The 16539-nt window shown below is 40.1% G+C and overlaps 1 protein-coding gene across 1 annotated transcript in view; it reads left to right on the top strand.

Annotated features, from left to right (window-relative positions):
• The window catches only part of ZFHX4 (zinc finger homeobox 4), a 188462-nt gene extending 185716 nt beyond the window's left edge, over positions 1 to 2746 (top strand). The window contains exon 11 of the mRNA XM_064588183.1: positions 2712 to 2746. Coding sequence (XP_064444253.1) covers positions 2712 to 2731 — 20 coding nt within the window. The 3' untranslated portion in view covers positions 2732 to 2746. The remainder of the gene's footprint in view (positions 1 to 2711) is intronic.
• The last annotated feature ends 13793 nt before the right edge of the window (positions 2747 to 16539 follow it).

Raw genomic sequence — 16539 nt, 5'->3', positions numbered from 1 at the left:
TGTAGTCAAGGTGGGAAGAGAAGGTGAAAGTGAAATGCTGGGAAGAAAAAAATTAGCTGATATTTTAAATATGTTATCCAGACGCACATATTATATTCTAGGTTTGTCAAGAATATGTGTGTGCGTGAACCCCCCAGTGGGTAGTAAACTCACCACCTCCTTAGATACCCTATCCCAGTTTCAGAAACAAATTTTATTACCTTAAATATCCCCTTCAACGTTCAAAAAATGTAGTACACACACACACACACACACACACACACACACAGCCATGGAGATTCCAGAGGCTCCCTCTTAACCACTATTCCCTCCCACTTCCAGAAGCAGCATTTTGTCCTGATGTGATTTCCATCTATAGGTTCCAGGGTATGTGGGATAAAATGGAACAAATCTTGTCATTTCTACCAAATGATGAGAAGGCTTCCAAACTTGAGTCACTTATCCAGTTATCATGGTCACTTGAGTTCCCCTTTGCTTCTCTTCTAAAGCCCTCTCCTCACCGAGTACGCACGCGTACATACACATATACACACACACAGATTGATGTCTCTTCCTGTGTCTCTCTCTCCCTCCTCTCTCATCTTTACTTTCTCTCTTGCTTAGCATAAAACTTACCAGTGCTCAACCCAACCCTTAAGCAATAATTTAGTATATTTTGTTAGTACATTAATATTATACATAGCATATATATACTAATGTATATTATTACCAGACCAATGAATATTGGTTATTATTATGATGGTCTACCACTATAAGAATAGTAATAACAAAAGCTAACACTTACTTAGTGTTTATTATATATGCCCATTATTCTAAAGACTTTATGTCCATTAATCCATTCTCATGACATGATTCATGGTACATATGATAAGAGCTTTCTGTGATCCTGTGGGAGAGCTGCACTGTGGTTTAGCTTGAAGAGTGGCCACATCCATGGAGCCTCTGTCCTCAGGCTCTTCGGAAGCCTATCCATCCTTGGTGGTTAGAACTTTCCTCCTCACCAAAATAGAGGAGGCAGGTCACACAATCTCCTGGTGTTCTCTCCAACATTCATAATGGAAATTTTGCTTTACATGTAGTCTTTTTAGTAACCATTTATCCAACACCTAACTAAGAAATTAATTATGCTAAAAATATCTGCTCAATTATTTCAACAATAAGTTCCCTGCTTTGGAGCTGGGTTGGGAGCTGGGAAAGGGAACATGGGCAGCAAATGTCAGAGAGACACATGGGGGAAGAAACTAAAAACGGAGATGTGCTGGGCTGGCACCCTTCTGAAAATGGCCCCAGGAGGCAAGAAGCCCTAGAGCAAGAAAGCTCCTCTGGCCCCAGGGTCTCCCCCCCCCGGTAGAGCAGCTTAATGGAGGCTGTGTTAATGCATTGAGGGAGCAGGGCTTTGCTTCCTAATCTGCACTTTGCACTCAGCGGCATGCGCACTGCGGGCATCCCTTCATGAGGTAAACATGAAAATGAATTGCTCGCTATCAGGATGAAGTTGGTGCTTGACGCGTGGAGGTGTGTGTGTGGGGGGAGGGGAGAGTTAAAGCTCTCTTAGGAGTGGAAGAGGAAATCTGGATTTGTGTCCTAATAACACACTGGGAACAGGATTCATCACAAATGCCCTGTTTTTAGAAGTTGCTACGGAGACACCAAAGTTCCCCCTGAAGAAATGGGTAGTTAGAAATCTGGGAAGGCTAAGATGATGGGGTGTTTCATTCATTCACTAATTTAAAATAGTCACAGGATCATAACAATAATCAGAATCTGGGCCCTTTCCCTTCCCAAAGGAGTTTTTATATATTTGATTTTGCTTGTGTTACTTATTTGATCTTAAAGCTGCACGGAACTCTAAGTCAGGGAAATATGACTACGCGGCTCGTTTCCCCAGGATAACCATGGTTTCTGTCTGTTGTTCTGTGGGTAATTATTAAAAGCATCTCTGACACTCTGGAATAGAATTCTTGTTGGGACAATAAATAACAGCCACTCCTGGGTGACAGGGATTTAACCATGTGCCAGACGTCATTCTGTCAAAGCTGAACTCTGCTTTAATGCTCAAAAGTCTGCTCAGGTAGCAAGAATGTGACCTAGAAGTGCATCATCACCATCCCTCGCCTGGTTCTTTTGGTCCTTTTTCTCTCCGACACCTAATTCCCCTCGTGCTTCCGAACTTCGTTGATCGCCAGCCTTTGGTGCTCTTCTCTGCGTCTTCCCACTGTACCCAAATCATCACAGTTCCCGACATGGATGCGTGTCCTGAGTCCATGGCCTAACTCGAGCTGGTTCTGAGCATCTGCTTGGGACGGCTTACTGCTGTTCCAACCACAGACTTTCAGCGGGTCACATGGAACAAAAAGTGTATTGCTCGCTCATGGGATGGTTCTACGTGAGACTTCTTGGTCCTGTGGTTCTTCTGGGAAATTACTTTCCAAATGATGACTCCTTTCATCTTACGGCTCTCCTGTTCCCCAGGGCCAGTCCTATGCTTTTAAGCTGTGAGAAGAGGATGACAAAGAGAATGGAGGGAGGGTCTAGAAGTGGTCGGTAGCACTTGTCCCTGAATGCTGTTGGCCCAAATTTAGAAAGATAACCTGTCACTGGCTTAGTTTTTTTGCACAAAGAGAAAAGGAAATAGAGTTTGGTTTCAAAGTCTCCTAAAGTTGCCCTTTCTGGTAATCAAATACCCATTTCATTCCTTCTTTCACATGTAGAAAACGTCTCCTCCTGGTGAGAGAGAACTCCAAGTCACACCAATCCCTTCATTCGCTCAAAGTCCCAGTTTCTGAGGAATGAGCAGTGCTCCCTATCAAGTTCAGATGTGACTTCTTGTGGTCCGGGGATGCATGAACAAAAAAGATAAGTGATCTTATTTTACCATTATGTAACACAGAATGCCAGCTTCTCAGCTTCTAAGAGCTCATTCTTCTTTGCCCATGGTCTGACCACTGGGCCAATGCCACATATTTTAGGTTATGCTATGGCAGCTCACATCTTCAAGACACAAGAGTAGTCAAAAAGGACTACCAGGCTTATAAACAACTGCAAAATTTCAATGCCTAAACAATATAAAGATTTTGTTTTTAATTTATGGAACTGCCTTATCATCAATGGTCTTTTTTTTTTTAAGATTTTATTTATTTATTTGAGAGAGAGAGAATGAGAGAGAGCACATGAGAGGGGGGAGGGTCAGAGGGAGAAGCAGACTCCCTGCCAAGCAGGGAGCCCGATGCGGGACTCGATCCAGGGACTCCAGGACCATGACCTGAGCCAAAGGCAGTCACCCAACCAACTGAGCCACCCAGGCGCCCATCATCAATGGTCTTGATCAGATGATTCTCCTGGGGTCTCTCTTCAAAGAGATGACTTGGGGTTCTAGGGTATTTCCTTGTGGACCTGTCATCCCCCGAGGATTTAGAATCATTTATTTCCAGTTTTGTGGGTCGCTGTTTTTAGGGAAAAAACCTGATTTTTAGGGGCAAGATCTGGATGTGGCTCACAACACTTCTACCACACATCCCATTAGCTAGAACGCATCTCGATCACCTCACTTCACTGCAAGGGGAGCTGGTAAATACGGTCAAGCTGCATACATACACAAGAGGAGAAGGCACTTATCAGTTCACTGCCCCTCACCTTCTTTTTGGCACTTTAGTACCTGTTCTGCAATATTGGACTAGACCCCTTAAACACTTCTTCTGCACCGAGACCTCCACATGAAGCTCTGTCAACAGGTGTTGCTGGAAGGACATCACAGCTGGAAAGCAGCTTCTCTTCCTGATCTGGTGGGATGGGTTTTGCTTTCTCTGCTTCTGCTCCACAGTCCCCTGGGTGTGTGTGGTGACATCCAGCAGTGGTGTGCCCCAGGTGCATACAATCCCTCAACAACCTTGCAGCCCCAGCATAGGACTGGTGATTACCCCCAGCATCCCTTCTGGTGTGGGCATCACACACTCCAGGCCTTAATGCTGGCAGCAAAACCCAACTCTCTCTGAGCACCTGCCTACCACCCCCAAGTCATCTGCACCCTGAAGTGTGGTTTCCTGCTCTTCTCTGACGGTGGGTCAGCTCTGATCTGGACAAGCCAGCAAACTCCTCCACCACCCAGTTGACTGCAATCACACTTCTCTGATGAGTTCTGAAAGCCAGGCTTGGAATTCCACATTGATCCTTTCTTAGACACTGTCCCTCCATCCTCGGGTGTCCATCAGATAGAGTTCTCTTTACAGCTTTGTAGTTTACTTCTCTATTATTAATTATTTCTAACAAACTTCTCCTGCTCAAATTAGTGCATGGTTTTGGCCTTCTGGTTGGACGTAGGCTATTACACACACTGGATTTGACGCGTATAGAGCATTTCTGCCTAGTCTGACTCACACACGGGAGCCCCAGACTGTTCCTGTCAAATTCTATAGCACGAAGTGTATTTCATGGAGAAGAGAACTGAAACCCAGGTCTTCTGGTTCTAAATCACCATAAAGGATAGGAAATCATATGGGGCACAGCAAGTGAACTTTTCAGTAGAAAAAAAATCAAGTACAAAACACCAACGTTATTTCTAAAACATAATGGTTCCCCACCAAAGATACTTAGGATGATAAAATGATTTATGCAAATTAAACATAAAGTAAATCATCGAATAAAAGATCAAAAGCACCTTTTATTGACACTGCCAGATTTAGCGGTCCTAAAATTACTGTTTTTTCCTTATCGATTTCTCTCTGTGGCTAATTTTTGTTATTGAGATATAATTCAGATGCCATCAAACTGACTCTTTCACAGTGTACGATTCAGTGGTTTTAGTATATTTGCAAAATATGTTAATATCACAACTGTCTGATCCCAGATCGTTGTTATCACCCTAAAAAGAAACCCTCTCTCCATTAACAGTCATTTCCCTTTTTCCCCTGCCCTCAGCACCTGGCAACCACTATTTTCCATTTGTATGGATTTACCTCTTCTGGACATTTCCTATAAATGGAATCACATGATACGTGGCCTTTGTGTCAGGCTTCTTTCAATTAGCTGAATACATTTAAGTCACATGCATGCTGCATGTGACTTTTAATGTTTGATTTTTATAATCAGTGAAAACACAGTATATTCTTCTCTGTCACCTATGTTAATAAAAGTAGGACAGCCATCTAGTTTTCACTTGTAAGGAAAAGGGAATAATTATGGGGGGGGCGGTTAAAAATCTTGTTTTCACAAAATCCTAAATGTGAGCAAAAAAGAAAGTGAAAAATACCTCCAATCCTGCTTTTTAAGCTTTCTCTCATCGTGTACTGCTACTAATAATCAACACTTACATAACACTTCAGAATTTCAACACATTTTTATATTGAATGCCAAAGGTAACACCTACTGCAGGAATTATACGCTGTGCTTTAATTCCAGGAGACTAGAAGAATCATATAAATAGCACCACTATTTTTTTTAGTTGTTATTATCACACATCCTAAATATAAGTTAATAAAACCGCTAGTATTTCTGTAAAAATGCTTCTGTGAACAGAGATTGGTAAAAACGACAGAGGAGTTTGCTTTTTGCGTTTTTCGAGGAGAAAATCTTAAAGTTAATTATGAACAGTTTCTAAAACACCAGCATGATCTACCGTTACTTAGATGTTTTTCCATAATATAGAAGGGAGACGAGATGTGATATAAAATGCCATCATCACAATCCTATCTAATGTTTTTTTTTTTTTCAACCCTATCTTCTGAGGTGCTAAAAGCTATTCCCCAGCAGTAATAAACGTCTAGCCTGTGTTTAGTTAGAATCTTTGCAATACTCCTCTGAGATATGAGGTAGGAATATTATTACAGCTGGGGAAAGAGATGATGGTAAGTTAAGTGACTTGTCCAAGGAGACACAATAAATCAGATGTAGGCCTTGGGAATAAACCTTGACTTCCCTTTCAGATTTTTCTCTGTGATACCATATGGCCTTTCTGAGCCCCTGGAGGTTTTCTCATTAACCCTGCAGTTAATTTTCATGTTTTATAAGGCTTTTCCCAGATACATAAATATAATCTTCTTTAATACAATTTCTCAGGCAATGTAAATTAAAGAAATCCACTCCTAATAAAGACCAGAGAGAATCTACCTTATCCACAAGAGATAGGAAACCCCGCAACTTAGAGTAATGATTTCCATCTGCCCCTAGTAACCGATACAAGGTTATCACATGGCCTAGCTTATTACACTGATTATTGGGGACTGATACATAAATACGTTGGGACCACTGTCTGTAGTTTTTCAATAATGGGAACAGCATGTGGACTATATAATATGGACTCCAAAGATTTCTTCACGAAGTGTAAGTCAAGAAAGATGCTTCTTATTCTCAGTGTTAAAGAGATGCCTTTCCTCCCATATTCCATCTATCGTGCCTCTGGGTAGTGAGTTAGATGTGGACAAACTAGATTTAGACAGAGCGACAGCCATTCTTCCCAAGATACCTCACTTCACGAGGTATCTGCTCCTCAGAATCCATCAACTCTGCTGGCCTCAACACTGTTCTTCTGCATCTCAGAAGAATAGATGTATCTCATGAGCCACAGTGACTCTTCTCCTACCTGGCTGGGATGGACCAACTGTGTTACATGTCACCAATGTGCACATCGCTGCTCCTTAAGAACATCGCCCACTCCCTTTCGTGGTTGTTAGTTCTGTACCGTTTCTCACCCTAGCACCCACGGTGGAGAAGCCAGCTTTTCACTTCCAGATGGGGGTCCTCTTCTTAAGTCCTGAGCCCAGAGAAGAAGCCAAGATTTAGTTGGCATTATAATACTATCTTCAAACTTATTCCCAACCACAAAGAAAACAACCTCTTGCATCACTAAAATAGAGTAACTAAGAGCTCAGGATTTTTTAAAACATTTTATTTATTTATCTGAGAGACTTGGGGGCGGGGAGAGTAAGAGAAAGAAGCAGGCTCTCCGCTGAGCAGGGAGCCAGATGTGGGACTTGATCCCAGGACCCTGGGATCATGACCTGAGCCGAAGGCAGACACTTAACCGACTGAACCACCCAGATGCCCCTACTAACAGCTCAGCTTGAAGTAAATATATTTAGGAAACTTCTAGGAAATCCCAACAGCTCTATCCAAGAACTATAGGCAGGTACTCGGCCTACATTGTATGACTGATGGAGTTTACAAAAGGGCCCTTCCAAGAATAAAAGAAGATTCTGTCCTGAGTATAAATTGCAGCCTCAATGGCAGCAAGAAATTAAAAAAAAAAAAAAAAAAAAAAAAAAAAGGATCAAGTTTCAGGAGGTCCTATTATACTCATATAGACTGAATGTATGGAGCAAGGTGTCCTATTGTTTCAGCCAAAGAAACAGAAACAAGAGGAGATTTTAGATAGATAGCTAGGTATATGTCTATATTTGGACACACACTAATTTTAAGAGTGCGGGTCATGAAGAGCACAGCATGGCCAGTCAGTGGAATCCTTCCTGTGTCTCCCAGTGCAAACATTTGAACGAAGGTGTCCAGGCCGGCAGAGCATAAGGTCGTGGAGGCAGGAAGCACAGCTTTTGCTAGTGAATCACTAGAAGGAATAGTGAGTCTTGGTACTGCCATTTCCACCTCTTGATTCCTGGACCATGAATACTGGCTCTGAGTGAAACAGCCCCATGTACTGGGCATTGATTTAGAGCATATAAAGCTTCCTGGAGAACATTACCTTAGGCTTGCAAGGTATTACCATGTAGCTAGTGCTGTAACTGGGTCTTTAAAAGGCCATTGTGCTGTTCTGTCAAACCAGCTGCTCCGAAATGGTGGGATACTTGATAAGACCAGTGAATTCCTGAGCCTGGGCCTATTGCCACACTTCTTTTGCTTTGAAGTGACTTCCTTGATCAGAAGCAATTCTGTGTAGAATACCACAATGGCAGATAAGGCATTCTGTAAATCCATGGATGGTAGTTTTGGCAGAAACATTATATGCAAGGATGGCAAATCCATGTCCAGAGAGTGTCTATTCCTGGAAACGGACACACACCATATACACATAGTCATTCTCCATCGTAGGGATAATCAACTGGCCTACGCAGTGAAATCATATGGGCCACTGAGGTCAGAGAGTGGGCTATTACTATATGATGGGAAATATAGACTATGGTCACTTTGAATGAGCAGATTCCCTTTGATCTAGAGTAGGAACATATTTCCATAACTTACACTGCTGAGAAAAGTTACAGTTACAGAAAGAGTTACATTACAGAAGAATTATTGTTTTGTATCTGGAAACTATACTCTAGTACCTTAAAATTACCTGCGGAGTCAAACAAATTTCCCCGTGCCTAAGAAAGACCAAACTCAGAAAAATGTCTTAATAAAAATAAGGGTTCATGCCCAGGCCTATCTTTAATTTCAGTGTATACTTGGACAAACGGCTTTTTTTTTTTTTAAGATTTTATTTATTTATTTGACAGAGAGAGACACACCGAGAGCAGGAACACAAGCAGTGGGAGTGGGACAGGGAGAACCAGGCTTCTTGCAGAGCAGGGAGCCTGATGTGGGGCTCGATCCCAGGACCTCGGGATCATGACCTGAGCCGAAGGCAGACGCTTAAGGACTGAGCCACCCAGGTGCCCCACAAATGGCTTTTATTGAAATGCTTATGTAACATTTTAGTCCTCGTATGAAAATAAAAATAATAGCCATTTTGTGTGTATGACCCCCCCTTTTGGTGAGGATTAAATAGTAAAATGTACTTATTTAAAACTGACCTCAGAGCAGAGACTATAGAAACTGCTTAAGAAATTATAACTAAAAGATATACTCACCTAATTTCACAACAATTCTATAGTGGTGTATAACCAGTCCTTTTTTATGGATGAAGAGACTGAGGCTACAAGAGATCAAATGTCTTGTTGAAAGTCAGAAAACCCGCCTTGAAGAGATGCACCATGATTCCCATACAGGTTTTCCTCCTCACAAATAATGTTTATCATGGGTTGAGTTTGTGTGTGTTTGATTTCAAGATAAACTCTCGTTGTAGAAAATTTTATTTATTATTTATTTAGATTTTATTTATTTATTTGACAGAGAGAGACAGCGAGAGAGGGAACACAAGCAGGGGGAGTGGGAGAGGGAGAAGCAGGCTTCCCGTGGAGCAGGAAGCCCGATGCGGGGCTCGATCCCAGGACCCTGGGATCATAACCTGAGCTGAAGGCAGGCGTTTAACGACTGAGCCACCCAGGCACCCCTCATTGTAGAAAATTTTAAAAACACACAAAGAACAAAATAATTATTCCTTATTTCCCTTCTATTTCTTTTTTTATTCTTATGTTAATCCCCATACATTACATCATTAGTTTTTGATGTAGTGTTCCATGATTCATTGTTTGTGCATAACACCCAGTGCTCCATGCAGAACGTGCCCTCCTCAATACCCATCACCAGGCTAACCCATTCTCCCACCCCCCTCCCCTCTAGAACCCTCAGTTTGTTTTTCAGAGTCCATCGTCTCTATTTCTTATACAAAAATTATATATAAATTTAGATGGTACTGTTAATGATAATGATAATAATAGCTAACATTTATTGAGTCCTTCTATGAACCAGAGCTTTTTCTAAGTATTTCACATGGATTAAATCACTTTGGCCTTGACAATGACTGTGGAAGGTAAGTAATATTCTTATCTCCGGTTACCAGTGAGAAACTTGAGGCCTAGAGAAATTACCCAGCTTTCTCAAGGTCACCAGCCTAGTGCTGGGGGTGACTCACACTTGAGTTACTAGGCTGGGAACTCTAGTACAGACATATTCTCTTACATTGGAATCATATTCTGCATACTTATTTATTATAAATTAGTGACTTTTCACTAAAATATATGTTAATATCTTTTCATGTCATTAAGTATGGTTCTACATTGATGATGCTTAATTGGCAACATAGTATTTCAACTTAAAAAGTATGTCATTATTTATTCAGCCAGTTCTATATTGTTGGATGCGTACTTGTTTTTTGTAACATTTTGAGTGGTGTAACATTCAAAGAATACCTTTGTAGATACATTGTTGTGTGCATGACTGGATGTTTATATGGGGCCAGCTCCTAGAGCAGAATGTCTGGATCATTTTTAAAGGTTTTTGTTACAGATTTCCAGCTTGCATTTCAATAAGATGGTATTGATCATCTCTCCCACCAGCAGTGAGGGAGAATACTCTGAATCCAGGTCTTCTGATTCTTACTGAGGTCAAGCCTGACTCTGATAACTTCTGCTTAATCCTGCCACTTGATGACAGAGGACAGGTCTGAGTCCAACCCCCTAAGAGCTTTCTGTGTGATGCCCTTTTAGTTCAAGTCTTATCCCCCATTTGAAGCATATCTATGTGATTATTTGTCTAAATCTAAAGGAACAAAATGTTACATTATTGGGAGATTCAGATGGGAACCCTTGTCACCAGATGCCATCGGGAGACTTTCATTCGTAAACCCACTTTATGCATGGATTTGAATGGAAAAGGGCAAAAGGCAAACTTTTGAATATAATAGATAACTCTACTACATTATAAGTAATCTGGATTTATTATTAATCTCAAGGATGTCTTTTTTTCCCCCTCCTGCCATAAACCTCTGTCCAGAAGAAGCAAAGGCACCACCAGCTTCTCAGGGTATCCACCGTGCAAGTCAACTCAAGGTTTCTCTTGAATCTGTCTGCCTCTAAGTTGTTTGAGATTTGTAGTCAAGGACTCTCATCAAATATTGTGATGCAATTAATGATGTTTGATAATTTTGCTTTATAAAAAATATTATCTTCACAACTAATGCCTATGCAAACCAGGAATTCTTTATAAACTTCTTAAAGTTAAAATTGAGAAATAAGGCATCTGCCAACTAGGATGGATAATTCCAAGTGTAAAAATTGAGAAAGATTAGAATTTCCCCCATTTTGCTCCTATGTAAATACGCATACGTACAAGATTTACCCACTAGTTCCATGAAAAATTTGTCTCTTTTTGCCTCTCAGTGCAAAGACCAACACAAAGATGAGAGATAATACTCCAACCTTAACTGTTTCACAAATTACAGCTAATTACTTTAAAAAGAATTGAAAATGTTGAAATGTGAAGGAAAAAAAGAAAAGATTCCTTTAGGCGATTTTTTTTCCTGTCAACATAAAAGTGGATGGATGTAGGCATATCATCATCTGGGAAAGTGTACTGAGCTAGAATTTGGGAAGGCTTCCTTGGGAAGTTTTTCTCTTGCTCTTGACGTTGCACATTCGAAGTACTTCGGGACCTTGGGAAAAATTCTCAGGACACGGCACCATCTAGATGCCAAAATGTATTTATTTTTATGTCCGGTGCTCAAGCCGCTCATGGAATGATACTCAAGAGTCTGAATTTCCTCCAGTGTGGCAGTCTCTAAGGCCGGACATTTAGGAGTTAAAAGAGGGGAGGCCAGGGTGCAGGGACAGCTGGAGATAATTACTTACAATCAAAGGACACGCAGAAAAGCAGCAGGAACAGCAGGGTGAGGTGTTCTGCCTGGCTGGATTATAGGAGTCATCTGGACAGAGGCAACTGGGCTTAAATACTAGTAAGGGAATTTTGCACTGTTTGATCTTATTTTAAGACCTAAGAAAGAGATTGGGATTGGTTTGAACCTGGTTTAAAAAGCCCAAAGGTAGACATTCCTGCCATAAACAGCTTGAACTCTCTTGTCCTGTAAATGGGGATATAAGAAAGATGTGTTAGGGCCAAGAAGGCTTTGTATACTAAACACAAGATCAAGTTTTACTTCTAAAATTCTGAAGGATAATTTTGTACTCCTCTTTTCCAACATGAGTTATTAGTCTAAAATCCTGGACATCTGACTTCGTTCTTTGTATTCTATTTTCTAAGATCTCTACATAATACATCCCGGCTTTCAACTTTTTTCATCAGTTCACTTTTTCTGCAGTCCTAAATTATATTTCAGGGCTGCCATTTTCCTTCAGAGGGCCAAGATTCATGAGGCAAATAAATATTTCTTCAGTGAGAGAGTGTATTGTAGCCAGCACTATTTTAAGGAGATATCAGATCTCTGAAACCTTTAAATTGGATTTTCTTCTCCAGATACATATTTTTTTCCATTTAATAACATGAATAAAATGGATTCACTGCATTATATTCAGTACCTAAACCTGACTCTTGGAAAAACCTTTCTCTGATGAACTCCCATCCTAAACTGTGAGTGTTCTTCTTTTGATTTAAAGAAGCAAGCTCCAAACTTTACAACATTGGGTACTTTATCAGGTAACCACAGAATTAAGCATACCAAGCAACTTGAAATAAAGCATGCTTATTTCAAAGTTGCTGGCATTAGATGTTACAAGATAAAATGGGAAAACGCCTCATGTACACATGCCTGGGGCAGGATTTAGACAGAAGGCATAAATGGTAGCCTTTTCATTTATGACACTGAATTTGTGGGGGGCAAAGTTGCATGGTGAAAGTCCTACAACTTTGAAACACAAAAGCACTGTCAGAACCGAAGATGTGTCTCCCTTCCTTAGAATTTGCCCGTGGATCCCCGTTGTTTGCAGGATGAAGTCCAAATGCCTCAGAATTCATAGCAGGACTTCATGGTATATTTCAAGCTGACCTCTGCTTCTTCCTCTTCTTTTCCCTCATCTTTGTCCCGTATGCCCACGCTCCATCAGGCCCTAACAAGTGTCATCTGCCTTCTGACCCTTGAGCTTTCGATCCTGTTATATCTCCAAATTCCAATACCCCGCCCTAATTGTACAATCAGGCAATTTTCTACTCAGTCCCTCAGCAACCTTTCCCTCCCCAGCCCAAACTCTTAACCAATGCACAAGAGGCATCCCCTCTTACTAAACAAAAATCCACACCTTACTTCTACTTACCCTGAGGAATGAATCGTTCTTTTATTGGTGCATCCGTAGTACTATGTACATTTCTCTGTAATTCATTCGTCCAATAATTCAGGCACTAATTCATTTATGCATTTGGTTTTAGGAAGTGCTTAGTATTTTCTGTATAATGATGGCCAGTCCTTGCTCTAAATTCTGGGAATTAAGCAGTGAAGCAAACAGACCGATGATCCCAGTGCTTATGATCTAGCCACCACCTTCAACTTCCTCACATAATGTTATGATTAGCCACTTGCCTGCCTGCTGTCCTTGGAGGAGGGATACTTTCTTAATAATCTTTGAATTCACAAGGCTTAGTAGTGTGGTCGATATTTATGAACACAATAATATATCCGGATTAATGCTCACCGTGCACTAAGTAGCTCTTTTCACGCTTTCTGTGAAATTTCCCATGGTATCCTCACAACAGCCTTGTGAGTTGAACACTTATGAGCACAGAGGAGGCAAGACACCTGTTTGAGGTCTCACAGTCCTTAAATAGCAAAGTCAGAAATTGAATGCAAAGTATGGCTGACTTCCAGAGTAAAGTGAGTAAATGAATGAGTGAATGAATTAGTGAATGCAATGCTACAGAAAGAAGACAGTTCTTTGCCCAGTGTTCCAGGTAAGGTGGACAGTTAGTTGTTGGCCTAAAGAAGAACAGTTTAAGGAGTGAAGTTCTCCATTCTCAGTGCAGAGGAGGGAGAAGCAACTGGCTTCATGTGCTTGAAGAATTTGAGGCTTATGCTAAAAAAAATCTGTCTCATGTACTTCATCACTAAAGCTGGATCTCTTTGAAGTAGCCAAAAATGGTTAATTCACTCATTTTTTTAATCTCTTCCTAAAAATTATTTTGGACTGTCTTTAAAAATGATAACCAAATAACCAAAATAAACAAAGAAATCCCTGGTCTTCTCATTTTGGACCATTCTGGAATTGCCCATATGAGAAGCTGTTCCATTTCACATTAGTGGCCACAATTCAGTGTCGAAATTCCTCCCAGGACTCCACCCCTGGAGTACATTTCCTTATACACAGCATATAGTTTTCACATCAGATCGTAACAAATACACTCTCTAAAGTTAGTAAAAAATCTTTTCCGCTCTTTCTCTTTAATGCGATTACAGACAGTTAGCAACGGTTTATGAGAATGGATAAGATTTGGAAGTGTCTCGAGCCAGGGAGAGGAAACATCCGAGCATGAAGCACGCAGGCTCCCAGAGCTGCTCCCACAGTACCAGAGCTGGGCCTGTATTTCCTGATACATTTCCAAATTCTCACCAGAAAAACGGAGCTTCTTGCTGTATATCATTGCTCTTGGAGTCACTATTCTTTGTTAAGCAAAACTGCTAACAATAATAGGAAGAATTCATTTCTCCCATTTTGCTTTTAAAAGTGGTCACAGAAACAGTTCCACTCACTCCTTCGACATAGTTCACGGATTACTGACGGAAGATAAAATTCCTTTTTATCGGTTGATACTTTCATGTTTTGCTTTTCGCGTCTCTACATTATTTGTTAAATATAATGGTCAAGTTATTTTTATGAAAAAGAATTTTCACAGGGGGTTAGGGGCCACCTCCTCTGCCCTTGGCTTGGTGTTTCTCTGCGGAGATGCATCATTAATGTAATATTCCAGACTCTCTGCACCCTCTCATTTACTTCTTCTGCAGGATGAAGAAACTTCTCAGGCTGGTGGACTTGGAATGACTAAGCATGCTTAGCTCTGTCCTTCCTTTTGTCCTTTTCTTGAAGATGTGGCTGTCTGAGGATAGTAAGCACTTTGGTCTGTGTGAGTTTTAATAGCTTCTCACAGAGTTGGAAGTTCACAATCTAGCTAACCAGACACAGTGACTCTGGACTCAGAAGTTGGACAGAGGGGTGTCATTTGGGGCCTATCCAAACCTCAGCATTAGTTTGGAACCACTGACAGATTATGCTTTGTAAGGCAGAGAAGTTTCTGAAAATTTGGTCTGAGAAAGAGCTCTGAACAACATATGAATAGGTTGTAACTTTAGACCTTAGCTCTAAAATTCAATGACAAAAGGTTTTTCAAATTATAAACTCCCTTTCTGCTTCTTTCTCGGTCATCTTTGTATTGTAACATCTGCCACCACCTTATCTAAACAAATATGAAGGTGAACAGTGCAGTTGAATGGGAGGTCTTGAGTTCTTAGGTATCACATAACTAAATTTGAGATGACATTACTGTTAGTATTCCAGATCCAAACTAAGAAAGGACTTGGTCTGAACATAAAATTTGCTTTACTTACACTTGAATTCTGAGAATAAAGACTTTTACATCTGATTTTGTTTTTCTCTAATCTGGCGATGTGAGGAATGATTAAAGCAAGAGTTTACATGTGGCAGAGCAAGGTAACGATTTGTGATAGGTTCCCAGTCAAACATTCTTTTTTCCTCTCTTTTTTCCCAAGAGAAATAAATTGTCAGACTTTGAGAAGGTGGGGTTCTAATAAAATTCTTCCCGCATTTCATCTGTTGCTGCTTCTGGTAAAACACCTCACACACACACATGCGCGTGCACGCGCACACACACGCACACTCACACTCACATGCACACGCACATGTTCAGCAAAGGCTAGGATTTCTGGAGATTATTTTCAGAGTTTCTGTCTCACCTAAAGCACATATTCGAAAATTCTTCTGGAAAGGTTATCAGAGGCAGTAAAGGATGTGGACACATCACTATGTAGGAGTAATGGGGCATAAAACCAAATATTTATTCTACCCACTGAGCACCAGCTATAACTACAGTTTAGGAAAGAATTCCTCCATACCTGTCTCTAATGGTGAATGTACCTTCCAGATTTATCAACTATGCCAGGTTTGAAGATTAGTTCCCAGCAGGAGTTTCCTTAAACTGAAGAGTACTTTGAAAAAGGTTTATTTGATCCTCATCTCATCTTTACTTAAGTATGGTTAGAAACTATGGTAATGTATTTTAAGTAGAGGCTTCATTCATTTTAATGAGATAAAATGCCTATGGTGGTCTGATAATGTTGGAAAGATATTTATTTACAGCTCTATGGTCATTCTCTTTGAAAAAAGACTATTTTACAGTAAGATTTAATCAGTTTCTATAAAGAAATTACTTGTTGTAATGTTACTGACATAGTAGGTATTAATTCTTTCAGTTTGATTTCTGGATGACCCAGTTAAGACTTGAGTCTCTTTACTTCTGTAGATTATTACTTTCTTTACTTCTTAAGGTTTGGCAATACATGGTATCTTTTTACTCTTTCATTTATTTCTTTTTACATGGTATCTTTTAAAAATTTAATCTTCTAAACCTGTATCTACTTTTTTTCAGTACAATCACAAGGAACTGGCTAAAAATTACCCTCCAAAAAGAGAACTATCGAGTCATTAAAATCACATTAGCGAAGTATATTTAAAATATGAAAAAAAGTGGTATAGAATGTGAGGAAACAATTTATGCCAGTCCACATGACTTCATTATAAACACATATATGTATTATTAATGTATAAATAAAATTAGGAAGAAAGACCCAAAATGATAAAAATTTTTGCCTGATAGGGTATGTGTGATTTTTCTTTCAAAATGTTTTAATATTCTATTTTTGCTATTTAGAATCTGTTGAATAAATATTACTTTTGTAATAAAAAATATCATTTTTGACTCTAA

The sequence above is a fragment of the Mirounga angustirostris genome, unplaced genomic scaffold (genome assembly GCF_029215605.1).
Source record: "Mirounga angustirostris isolate CCGP_5_RB_7025 unplaced genomic scaffold, mMirAng1.0.hap1 SCAF_4, whole genome shotgun sequence".
Classification (NCBI taxonomy): Eukaryota; Metazoa; Chordata; class Mammalia; order Carnivora; family Phocidae; genus Mirounga; species Mirounga angustirostris.
This window is presented reverse-complemented; position numbering and strand designations above follow the sequence as displayed.